Source organism: Hemicordylus capensis, chromosome 4 (genome assembly GCF_027244095.1).
Source record: "Hemicordylus capensis ecotype Gifberg chromosome 4, rHemCap1.1.pri, whole genome shotgun sequence".
Lineage (NCBI taxonomy): Eukaryota > Metazoa > Chordata > Lepidosauria > Squamata > Cordylidae > Hemicordylus > Hemicordylus capensis.
In genome coordinates this window covers 48,339,695-48,353,093 of record NC_069660.1, presented here as the reverse complement: position 1 = coordinate 48,353,093, position 13,399 = coordinate 48,339,695, and the positions used below count along the sequence as shown (strand labels likewise).

The window sequence follows — 13,399 nt, the reverse complement described above, 5'->3', positions numbered from 1 at the left end:
CACCAGGGGTCTACTCATGAGTAGCCATGGCGCGGAGCCGTGCTGCAGCTACTCATGATTTTTAAAACTGGGTTTGCGGGCACTCACTCCGCAAACCCGGTTTAAAGGGAGGGTTACTTTGGCGGGTTAACCGCCTGAAGGCCACCGGGCTCACCTGCGAGCCTGGTGGTTCCCACAGTCAGGAGAAATCGTGGGAATAGCCTCTTTACCTTCTGAAATAAGTGTCTGAACATCGTATCCTAGGATGTTTTGCCCATCTACAAGAAGAAGAATTTAATTAGCAGCTGACTTTACCTCTTTTCCGTGCAAATGTTTTGCAAACTTTTGCAAATATTTATCTATAAAGGAAATAGCCAACTTATGTGAAGCTGAGCTGAGATGGGGTGTTAGTTATTCATCGGAGGGGACTCTTGAGATTGCTGTTTCAAAAAAATTACTTTTCTATTCGTTTAGCTTTGTTAGCTGAGACCATGCTGCATGGCTCCTAGGAGCGTGTAGACTATACCATGATGCAAGCTTCTGTTTTCTAAACTGCAGCTTAACTAACACCAGACAGGAAGAAAGGTACCTTACGTGTGCATTTTAACTGTTTTTGTCTTGTTTGTCTTTGAACTGTCCTGTTTTTTATATCTACTTAAATAAATGAGATTTTTATTGTTTTAAACTTGATCTGGGCTGGAAACGTGGGTCCGTCTCCCTATGTGTCTGCTTGGCCTACCCACTCTAAGTTCTAAGTTTCTAAGTTCGTTTTGTCTCATAGGAGACTGGCAGCAGCTCTACCAGAGGATTTTTAAACAAACCTGGGGGAGGTCCAGAGCAAGAAACCCTCTCCTGGTTTACCATGCAGACTTTCTGAAAAATTTGTTCCTTGATCCCAGTAACATTCTCTCCCCCCGCCCCCAGGTAATCAAAACCAAAATGAAAAACTTCAGTGTGGGTCTGGATTTTGAGATCACTGTGGCATTCGATAAAAAATGGCCAATCAATCCTGTTCAGTAATTGCCCTCCTGGTAGTGAAAGTATGAGATGGGCTGAAGTCTGTGGTCAGAAGCGGAAACAAAGGCAAAAGAACAGACACAATGAATGGATGATGTGACAGAACTTAGTTCTCTTCCCTTCCTTGAACAGAATTACTCTTGGTGTTGAGCTGCCTGTCAAAGCCCCTCTCCCTGCCTTTGTAATAGCCTGACAATACAGGAGTAAAAATAACCAGCCTGCATCTGCAGAGAGATAAAAGTTTGCCTTTTGTGTCTCTATGGGCAGTAGCACAGCAGCACCAATGGAGCTGTGTGGATATGACACATGGGAATTTCTGACATATCTCTCCCTACCCTGACCTTGACGGACACAATAAAAAGGGGTTTCACTGAACACACACACACAGTCACTCAGCCCCGTAGCCAAGGTTGGTAATAAAGAGCATGTCTTTGTTGCACGTTTGTTCTGGGCTATTAATCTGCTTCCCTTAGCATAGTAGAAAAGGGACCAGGAAGCATGTGGCTAGGATACTAACTCATGGGGGTAGTGCCAGGGTTGATGAGGTCAAGGGCACCTTGAAAAGAAAAAAATGGGCATTCCTAAAAGATATATTGATGTCGGGCAAAGCTGAGAGCAACAAAGTGTGGGTTACTGATGTAGTGTTTGAATATGCGTTATATTGAATATGAATGCTGTTTGTTGCTGTGACTTCTGTTTGCCAGAACTGCAGCAACAACCACTTATCAGAAGATTATTGATAATGCAAGGATTAATGGGGTCACTGAAGTTGACCACTCTTTTGCAACTCTGATATAATAGATCTTGTCCTCTTAGGTGTTTTGTAAAAGTAATGTATGCATTGGCCAGGTTTCATAGTTTAGTAGCCTTCATAATAAGATGCTGTGCTTCCATCCATCACCTATTACTACTGATGTACGCAGAAGTCTGCAGATGTTCGCTCCAACCAAAGTTGGAACACAGTGATGATCTACAGATAAATGCCCCTGCAATTTAAAATGGCATAGGTATACTAAAGTAGTGAGTAGAACATGGTCCACTGGTGGATCACTGGCCAGTTTCTGGTTGGCCAGTTTCTGGTTGGCCACTCAGTGCCTGCTGGTTGTTGAACTCTTGAAAAGAGTTCTGGATTGGGTGGACTTTGATCTGATCCAGCAGGGTGTTTCTTATGTTCTTAAGCAAGCGTATATGCTCATGATGACATAATAGATTAGTTAAGTCTTCCCTTTATTTTATAGATATAAAAATTATCACTAGACCAGAAATATTCTAGTAAGAAACTTGCATTAACTATGGAAGATTACATTCATTCAGCCCCCAAATTATAGGATTACATTAGCAAATTGCTGCTGCTATGATTATTATTAATAGTAAAGATGTGATGGGGTGTGTAATGAGCATATTGCAATTGTAATACAGTTTTTTATATTATTATTATAATTCTGAAACATTCAAAGGCTTGCACTAGATGGCTACCTTCTGTTCACCCAGCAGAAAATGAGTAGCTGATCCAGTAGTGTGAGGATTTAATTCTGTAGGTAATGCAGGTTGATGTACAGGAGCCTATAGATATTTTTAGATCTTGGCTATACCAGCCAAATAAGCTGTGTGTGATTTTAGTTTTTCACACAGAAGCAAAAGAGAATGGGGCACATTTTCTTGGGACTTGTAAAGCTTCCATTCACTCTCCTTCTCAGTGTTCCAGGGTGTTCAGCTTATCTGTTTGCTGCTGTCCAGAATTTATCCATTGAGTAGGCAAGATGGCTCATATGATGGACATGGCAGAATTTGGGGAAGCTGCCGAGTACCTCAGGAAAAGTTATGCAGAGATGATGAAATATCAAAACCTCCCATTTGATGGTAAGACATTTGCTGCTAGCAAAGGAATTCATAGCATGCTGTCCCCTACCTTCCTTCTCGGTGTTGATATCTCTAGGGAATCCATAAGCATTATCTAATTTTCCTATTGGTAGTTCATAGTGTACCATGGGGAACAATGGAAACTGCAATTCAGCAGATCTCTGCCTATGCTTAACTCCAGAAAGTTAGAGAACCAATTGACTTGGCTTTAATTCAAAGAGCTTGGCAGCTATAAAGGTTGCCAGGTACAGATCCCCTCTAAACTTTTGAAGCATCCACCCCCATTTTACTAAACTCTTCCCATTGCCAGTCCTTATATTTCTTATATCCTCCCCAATAGTGCCTCCCCCCCAAGCAAGTGTAAGTGAGAAGTTGCTCCTCACGCTTTCCCTCTGTGTGTGCCCTTGGATCCCAAGAGAGTTCTTGCCTTTACCATCAAGAGTTGTGTAAAAGAGAAACCTATGGCAGGTGGAGCTTCTCCTGTCACTGCAAAATGCACCTGATAAAATTGTCCCTTTGTTTAGTCATTTTGGTGCTTTAATAGCGAGGCCAAGAAAGTGATTGTCGCTTACTTTCCTTCTGTATCTTAGATCCTATTTACACATTGTGCTGATAGTGTGGCTTTTGCTTTGAATTCACATTGTGAAGTCCACTTCTTCTGGAAGGACTGTATAAGATAGAAATACCTGGTCACTAGAAACATATGGACAGTTTTACTTTAAGAAGCTGTTTCCTAATGATATGTCACTCAAGGGGGAAAGAGTTTATTGCAAGAATGGTACAAGATTCTTTGCATATACCTTTCCACCCCTGTCCTTATCATATTACATGTGGGTTGTTCCACTGTCATTGCTTCAGCTTACACGATCCAAGAATGATCAGGTTTGTTTCACAATAAATACCTCAAGGCTAATGCACATAGAATGTCAGAAGATAATGCCTTTGTTTGTCCTAAAAATATATTTTCCGCTTGACTTGAGGATAAATGCGTCATGGGTAAATCTGCAACCCAGCTAAGTGTCCCAAGGCAAACTCTATAAAAGGTTGCTATATTTGGGCATCTCTTGAAGCAATAACTAGAAATAACACATTTCTGGATCTCACTGGGCAAACAGCAATGTGTCTGATTAGGCAGTTCTAGAAATTCTTGGTCAAATTGTTTGGCACAGTCATTGACCGCAATTGTCTGCACAGTTAGTCTTCTTAAATTGAAGAAGACTAACTGAAGAAGAAGACTAATTGACGAAGACTAATTAAAATGAGCCTAACTGTGCTCATAATTGCAAGCAATATTTCTTCAATACGTCATTGGATTCAGATTTTGGAGACTTAGGCGTTCTTAGATTTTTTTCTGCTTCCCCCTCCCCAATTGTGCTCAAGGAACATTTGCTTATGGCATATATGCAAATGTACCTTGAGTACAGTAGAAAAACATTATGCACAAAAAGCTAAAAAATAGCTAAATTTTCAAAATCTGAATCCAATAAAGTATTGAAGAAATATTGCTTGCAATTATGAACTTTGGAAGCTTTAAATATTTACAACTTCAACATTTAAATTTGATTTCGAGGGGTACTTTTATATAACTAAACCTTAGATTTATTGATTCTGTTTTAAGACAATACACCATTAATTGCCAAATCCATTATTTTATATCTTGCTGTTCTAAAATAAAACCAAAAAAGCAACAGCATATATTATAAAAAATTATAAAACAAATTGAATCTTTCCCCCCACATTTGTTTGTATTTATTTTTGTTGAAAAGATATGCCACCATTCTTCATGCATGAATTCACTGACTTACAACAAAAATAAGAACATAAGAGCATAATGAAAAAGTAAGAACATAATGAAATGAAAAAGCAAGCACTATTTTTGCAAATAAATAGGAAAGTTTACTTAAGCATCCGAGAGCCAGTATGGTGCAGTGGTTAGTACTAGACTAGGACTGGGGAGAACCAAGTGGAACAATGAAACTCACTGGGTACCCTAGATACGCCTCTGGGTGATGGTGAGCCACTCACTTATCTTTCAGCCTAACTAACTCACAGGTTTGTTGTGAGGATAAACATAACCATATACACTGATCTGGGCTCTTTGGAGGAAGAGCAGGATATAAACGTAATCAATAAATCATACAACATCCCAGTTATTCCAGCTATAACCCTTGGTTCATTATTTACCTGTGACATGTAACACAGCAAAATACTTGCATCAGTCTTAAAATGAAATGGGCAGAAATTAAGCAAAAGTTGGCATGTAATACCCAGCACTTCCAGGTTTGATAATAGGAGAATAAATAATAATTTTGTGGTTAACGTTTCTTGTCTTTATTCTTATTGATGCACTGTATGAAAAGAATTAGGAGTTGCAAAAGGGCTCCCACACAACTCAGCATTCCTTTCCTGAGTGTTCTCTTATCTTTTTTGGGAATCCTAAAGGAAAGAAGAGGGCTTGGGTCCCAGATGAAAAGGAAGCCTATATTGAGGTTGAAATCAAAGAATCCTCTGGTGGCAAAGTCACTGTGGAAACCAAAGATAAAAAGGTAAGCATTTCCTTAGTTGGTGGACAAATGTGCAACAAGACAAATCCAGAAGAAAAGGTGAGCCTCCAGCTGGTCATGTGGGAGAGGAAATGTATTTAAGCCTGGCATATAGTTTCCGATTCTTGGTTCTGAAATGGTCAGGAAACAAGACCATTTTTTATGTTTTAAGGGCGGTGTGGCTGCCTGTTCCCCATGTTTCCACCCCACACTGCTTGGTTAAAACGACAGCGGCAGAGATCATGTGGAAGGGAGATGGTGGCATGGTTATTGGATTCCCACTGCAGCGTTTACCACCCCTCCCTCAGCATGAGAAGTAACAATATCATTTTGGAGACTTCTTTCATTATCTTCAGAAGGTGGTGAAGATTGCCCTTTTTGGGTTTTTGGGGTTTTTTTGTTCAAAGACCTGGGCTTCTTGATATTATTCTGTTGTAATGTGTTTTGTTGTGCTGTTGCTCGGGCTTTTTTATTCAGTCTGCTGCTTTTTCTGGTTAATATGTATTCATTCATTTATTCAATTGTCCTTATACTGTTTATTGTAAACTGACTTGAGAGTGTTTCCCGTGGGAAGGCAGTATATAAATATTTATTTGATTTATATACCGCCCTTCCTAAAGTGACTCAGGGCGGTTTACGCTAAAATAAAAAAATACATAACAATTAAAATCACAAACCAATTAAAAACAGATTAAAATTACAATTAAAACTAGATAAAATTGAAACTAAATATTATTAAAAGCCAGGCTAAAGATACGTGTCTTTAACGCTCTCCTGAAGGCCTCCAAGGAAGACAGTCCCCTTATATCCATGGTGAGTGTGTTCCACAACCTAGGGGTAACAGCAGAGAAATTTAAAAATAAATCAGCAGTCCTTCCTACACGTTCTCCTCTGTTGGACATTACTGGGGCAGTATGAAATGAAGCTACAGAGGTTCAGTAACCATGCTATTGTTGTAATGTAAGAACCAGTCATTATTAAATCAGATTACTATTATTGTTGTTTATTATAGACCTTTTTGTCGGTATATAAAGCACTTCATACCTGTTATTTAAACAGTACTAACTTGGCAATGAAAATTAATTTGGTTCTCAATAAAACCTCACCTTTGACAAAATTCTTTCCTACAGTCCAAAATTCTTCAAAATATTACAAACCTATAGTTTCAGAAAGACTCTCTTAAACAAAGGTGTTGCAAGAATGACAGTGCAGTCCCTTGTCTTTGTCCCCAGATACGATCAACTATCTCATTTCAACAGCTGTAACAATAGTCCTTGGCCTTAATGGTCTGCCTTGCTCAGCTACCAGTTGCTACAATGGACTTGGTTAGCCAGCTAGCCTCCGAAAAGAACAGCGGAGGAAATGATATGCTATGTTTTGCTCTCAGTTATGCTACACACTGGATTAACATCATTGCAACAAAAACCCAGGAATCACCTACATTATTTTTCTGAAATGATGGTGATATGTAGTTTTAGAGCTGTCAACCCATTAGTTTTTCAGGCAATTAACTTTAAAACAAGAACAACAACAACAAGCAACTGGTCTGTCCAAAATTATTTTTTATTTATTCTAAATAAACGGTGCTGGTGTGACTACTGCTATTTACTACTACCACCACCACCAACAACAACAATAACATATGGTCTCTGCAGCAGTTTTATGCCAGTTTGAAGCTGTCAAGTTACTCCTTGGTAAAACAAGAACGGCACTGGGATGGATAATCAAGCAGCACGATGTTGCTGTCTGTGCTTGATTTCTGTAGTGCACGTTACTAAACCTACTCTGTGATTATATCAGTGTAATTGGGAGTAAATTTTGGTCTCGCTGTTCATTTCAAAAGTTGTGATCTTACCTAACTTGATCTTACATTACATCAGTCGATTCACATTGCTTTTAATGCAATTAGCTCTGATATAACTGAAGAGCTGGCCATGTTAATATCCACCCCACACATGACTAATTAATGGCACCATACAATCTGTTGTAAATCAGTAAATAATATTGTAAATCAGTACTATCAGCTTTGTTTTCCAGAGAATGAGGAGAAAAACAAAGCTTTATGTAGTAATAATGGAGTGGGGGGCACACAAATGTTCCAGGGTCTCAGGGTGGCCACCTACCCCCCGCATTGCCCCTTTCCTGTCACATTTTCCACCCCACTCCAGCTGGCAAAGCACCCTTCACTGGCTGGGTGCTTTCTTTTTCTCCCTCATGAGCCAGGGAGAAAAAGGAAACATTCAGCTAGTGAAGAAAGTACTTTATTCATATCGTGGCCAAATATTGTTATATAATATGCCAAATGCGTATAAATGTAGTCTGATTTTATATTATCATCTTATTATTGTTATTATCATTATTATTTTAATATTGTTGTATTGCTGGTCTACGACCGAAATAAAGTTTTTACATTTTTACATTTACTTTGCTGGTGAAGGGTTATTTATTATTTTATTTTATTTATTTATTTATTTATTTATTTATTTATTTATTTATTTGATTTGATTTATATACCGCCCTTCCAAAATGGCTCAGGGCGGTTTACAATTAAAACAACTTATAAAACAATGAAAAGCTAAAACAAATTAAAAACAATAAAACAACTAACAATTAAAAAAAACATTTTAAAACAAAAATTAAACATTGTCCCCAGACCCCAGCTCAAGAAAACACGTAGACTTAGTATGGAAGAAAAGGGCCACAACTTTGTTAACTATTACACAAAGCATGGCAGACTGGAACACCAGGTGATTAATCACCCTTAGAGAACGGTGCGGGCCAATAGAAGCAGGTCAGAACTCTGAAATCCTACCCAGTGCCCTACTGGGCGACACACCCTGGCTCGGGAATGGGCAGGTACACTCCACCCAATTCCTTCAAAGCCGACCCCCCCTTCTGTAAGAGAGGATATGGATACTTCTAGGCATTCGTCCACCCCGGACCGCACAGCCCGAAGGTTGGAGAAGTCCTGAAGCAAGGTTCATGGCAATCATTCTCCCCGTGCCGCACAGGCTACAAAGGAGCGATTAACCAATCACCTCTTTTACATATCCAAGGGTGCTCACCGATGTTCTAACCCTCAAATTACCACCCCGCCCACACTGTTCCTGCCATTGTGGCTGACCTAACTCTAACTTCGCACCCAGGACACAGAACGGAGTAGGCGAAAAAAAACCCAACAGTGGCCAATGCGTTGGGAGAAAAAAATTCCTACTCGGCCCCTTCAGGCGGCCAGTCACTAGACCCGCTCTGTACCGGGGGGGAGGGAGGGGAGAGCTCCTTCTCCTGTGGTTGCCTGGTCCCAACTGAAGAGAGAATGAAGAATGGGGCGGGGATCGGCCAATCCTGGCCGAAACCCCGCCCCTTGACCAAAAGGGTCAAACGGAACCCTTCCTGGTCTTCGTGCAGGACAGGCTGGGACAAACTCCCTCCCATCTGCACAAGGCCGGGGGGGGGGGGTGTTAAGTAATTAAAAACCCTAAATCAAATTAAAAATTAAAAATTAAAAAAATATATATATTTATTTATTTTTAAAAGCCCTGAAAGGCCAGGCCAAACAAATGTGTTTTAATTCAATAATCAATCTCTTCCTGGCCCCAAGCATTTTCCCTGCAAATCACACCCTTTTGCCCTCAGTATGCAAAGGAGATAGAATAGAATAGCCTATTTTCACTCCTGCAAAAATTGAAACTGGCCCCTATCGCCTGACCACAAATAGTGGAAACTGTGATAGGAGAACCTGTGGAAAATGCAGGCCTCCTGTACCTTTTAAAAAGAAAGCTGAATATTTAGAGAATGCTTCTAGAATCTTCCAGCCCCCATACCCTAAAATTTTTAGGTTTTAATCTGTGCTTGCTTTCAAATTATTTAAATTGGTTTAAGTTTTTGTTTCTGTTTTGAACTTGTTTTTATGTTATTGTTAACCACACAGAGACAAAAGTTTGGGGTGGTATACAAATCTGATAGATAGATAGATAGATAGATAGATAGATAGATAGATAGATACCCTCCCCCATGACATGCCAATGGTCCTGAAGTGGACCCATGTCTATTCTTCCCAGGCTAATGTGAAGTATCCAAGCTCAGGAAAGCTGAGAACATTAGTGGTTGGGATTCCTAACTCTTCCTTCAGGAGGACAGATTGCTGCATCACCTGTAACTGGAAATAATCTGGCAACTGCTTTGAAAAACACCTAAAGCCTTGCCTTGATATTGATTCTTACCTTGTCCTGGGCTGTTTTCTCAATAAGATAGTTTTGCTGCTTCAGGCCTTGCCAGAAAGTTTGAGTTTCCAACCTGGTTGTATTATTATTATTATTATTATTATTATTATTATTATTATTTATTATTTTAAAAAATTCCTGAATTATTATCTATGCGTGGGGATCAACAGAGTATAATACACCTTGATTCTATTCGATACCTTGTTAACGTTGATTGTACCTTTGTTTATGTCTGTGATGTGATTGTAGGCCTTGGCAGATATTAGTGTGGTTTTTTGGCAAGGAGGACACAGGTGGCCCTTTCTCACGACCAGTAAGAAAGGGCAAGAGGGCTAGTGGGGAGAAAGCCTTAACAAACGTACCTCCCTGCAGATGACCGAGGGCTCCTTTTTTGGTGGGCAGATCATCTGCCCAGACGATTATGAGATGCTGCTAGTAGCTTGGAGGGTTGGGGTGCTGGGATGCATCACCCTGCACCCCCCCAGAGCTCCCATAGTGCATTATGGGGATCCCCCCTCCTCTCCCTGAAGCTGGCCGGGAGCCCCGCAGACTGCAAGCAGCCAGGGTTGGCAGACAAACAGAAAAATGGGATTAGGAGAGAACTTGTTCTCCTAAACTCATTTAGGAGGGTGGCTCCCAAGGTGGGTTTGCCACCATGGTGCCACTGGGCTTGGGCTCAATCCCAGTGGTGCACATGCGGAGACAAAACCGGGCTGGGCGTCCTTAGCCTGGTTTTGCCTGTGCACGTGAATAGCTTCAGAGAGTGGCAATGGTGATCTTCTATGAGATTTGTTGGGGATTTGTCTACAGGGTACCAACCTGTCCTTGACAATAGGGGAGATTGTGCAGAGGTGTGGAGTAGCACCAATATGCAAATGATATCTAACTTGATATAATCAAAACCTAGTCCAGGGGTCTCAAACTGTGACCTTCCTGCTGATATTGGCCTATAACGTCCATCATCCCTGGCTACTGGCCATTGTTACTGAGGATGATGAGAGATTTATTTATTTATTTATTTATTTATTTATTTATTTATTTATTTATTTATTTATTACATGTCTATACCACCACATACCAATGTCTCATGGCAGTTTACAAAACAAACAATGAAACCAGAATTACAACCAAATTAAAACGGTTATAAATTTTTAACACAAATTAAAACAGAAGAACAACAAAAAACAACTTATAGATAACTAAAGGAGTTAGGAACATAGGAAGCTGCCATATACTGAGTATAAGTATTATACTCAGAATTACAGTATTATACTGAGTCAGTCATATACTGAGTCAGTATTATACTACAGTATTATACTGAATTATAATAATACTACAGTATTATACTGAGTCAGTATATACTGAGTCAGTATCTAGCTCAGTATTGTCTCTACACAGACTGGCAGTGGCTTCTCCAAGGTTGCAGGCAGGAGTCTCTCTCAGCCCTCTCTTGGAGATGCTAGGGAGGGAACTTGGGAACTTCTGCTCTTCCCAGAGCGGCTCCATCCCCTGAGGGGAATATCTTACAGTGCTCACACTTCTAGTCTGCCTTTCATATGAAAACAGGGTGGACCTTGCTTAGCTAAGGGGACAAGACATGCTTGCTACCACAAGACCAGCTCTCCTCTCACAGTTGTAGTCCAACAAGAGTGGAGGACTGCAGTTGAGACCGTTTATCTTCGACAGTCTAACCACAAGGAATAAGAAAGTTATTGGTTTAGATATATGTTTTTATTTAGTTGAGAGAGAGAGAGAGAGAGAGAGATGATTCAATAAGGTTCTGGTCATTATGCTCATATCCTATGGTGACCAACAAGGGTTTGAATCCAAAAGACAAATAAGCAAGTAAATAAATATAAGTTAGTAATGACTAACTTCTCCTATTAATTTCTTGGGTCTTACATTGAATATTTATTTATTTATTAACTTTATATACCGCCTGACTCCAAAGGCTCTGGGTGGTTCACAAAAGAAATTCAGTCAGAGACGCTGTTCTCATGGGCAGCCAAGCCTGGGTTTGGCGGTCCATGAGAACCGCTGGGATATGTGTGGCTAAACACGCGCATGGCTAAAAACAGCGTGGCAGCCCAGCTCCTAGCCAAGGTTAATGCATGGTGCAAACACACCCTTAACCTTGGGGGCCAGGATTTTCTCTAGCATGAGCTGCAAGCAGCTTGCGCTGACACAGAGATGGACACCTAGAGCACCTGTCCCCAGTGGGATCCCTCCAGTATACTGCACTCAGCGCATGGTGCACTGTGAGATCCACGGAGGCCAAGACAATGAGTTCTTGCTTCTGTTTACCAGTGCTGCCGGGAGCAGCACAGAAAGTCATTTGCGCTGTTCCTGGCAATGCTGGTCGTGTGGACGTGCGGCTTATGTGCCTCCCGGGCTGTGAGTGGTCATCCGAGGGAAGGTAGGTTGAACTCTGCCCACACACCGGGTAGTGTGAACAGCCCCAGAATATCAGTCACTGTTTGTAATCCTTGGGACCTATTAGCCATCTCTCACCTCATTTCTGCCAATGCCTAGCTGTACTGTATTTCTGGATTGCAGTCGCTGAGGGTCAACTACATGTGATGTTGAATCAGGGATGCACAACTTTGTCCCACCTGCAGATGTTGGACTACAATTCCCATTGTACCTGACTATTGGCCATTGTGGCTGGGGTTCATGGTTGTTGTAGTCTAAAAACAGCGGGAAAGCCGAAACTGTTCAGCCCTGTGTCAAATGCATCAGCGTGTAGTTAGAGCTTTACTTTACCCATGAGTAGCAACTGCAGTATGTACATGGGGGTATTGAACCTTTACCCTATGCTCTTTCCTGCTGAAGCCCCCTTGGTCTCAGGGCTCTTGAACCCTAAAAATGATTTTGTAGCATATGGCACTTTTGAGGTGAAAAGAAAGCCGCTCGGCGCCCCTTCAGTGGCGCGGCTAGTTTGTCCCAGCCCCCCCCTCCCAGGAGCCTAACCCTAACCCTAACCCTAACCCTAACCCTAACCCTAACCCTAACCCGGCCGCTTCCGAGGGCAGGGCTGGAAGAACCAAGCTGGCAGCACGCCGGCGCCAGCTCAGTCCGCCTCTCGGAAAAGCCATTTTGTATGTGGGTCTTTTGAGCTGGAAAGCAAGGGGGAGGTAACAGGTGATGGTGGTGTGAGTTGTGTTTTTAACTATAAGATATTCCTGCCTAATGCCTAATTAACCTAATACTGTCAAGGTTGTTTTCTTTTCATAAGAGAAGTAACATTTCTTAAATGCAATTCATTCTAATCAGGCACAGATGTGTAATATGATAGTTATTACAGTTCCTGGGTTTGTAGGATCAAATTAAATCCAGTTATTATAAGTAATGAATTGTACTCTTCAGCTGTTTGTCTAAATAACCCCAAACCTTCCTGATTAAAACCCTGTGGCATACTGTTTTGTTTAGGTTATATTTATCTGCACAATCTTAAGACAGCGTCAGCCGCATTAGAGCTGCAGGAGCAATTGCAGAGTAATTACAGGAGTCACGACAAGGCGTGACTAAGACCTATTAAATCCCTAAGGCTCCACTCTTGAAAGTAAATGGGATTTGGGTGCCATTCATTGCCCAAGCACTGAGACCAACAGTCTGTCTTGCCATATTTTCTGTCTAGTGCTCAGTACTGGCAAATTAACACAAAGTAGTTCCTTGAGAATGGCCAGAATATCGCATCTCCTCTGGAATGGAGGGGGTGCGTTCACATATCGGGCAGATTTACCCCAAAGTCACTGTGAGCTATTGGGGAGCACTTAT

At 41.1% G+C, this 13,399-nt stretch overlaps 1 protein-coding gene across 1 annotated transcript in view; it reads left to right on the top strand.

Moving 5' to 3' along the window:
* Positions 1–1,288: 1,288 nt before the first annotated feature.
* Positions 1,289–13,399, top strand: part of MYH7B (myosin heavy chain 7B) — a 76,272-nt gene continuing 64,161 nt past the window's right edge. Inside the window, exons 1-3 of the mRNA XM_053247223.1 lie at positions 1,289–1,405; positions 2,694–2,856; positions 5,299–5,402. Of these exons, the coding sequence (XP_053103198.1) occupies positions 2,757–2,856; positions 5,299–5,402 (204 nt within the window). The 5' untranslated portion in view covers positions 1,289–1,405; positions 2,694–2,756. The remainder of the gene's footprint in view (positions 1,406–2,693; positions 2,857–5,298; positions 5,403–13,399) is intronic.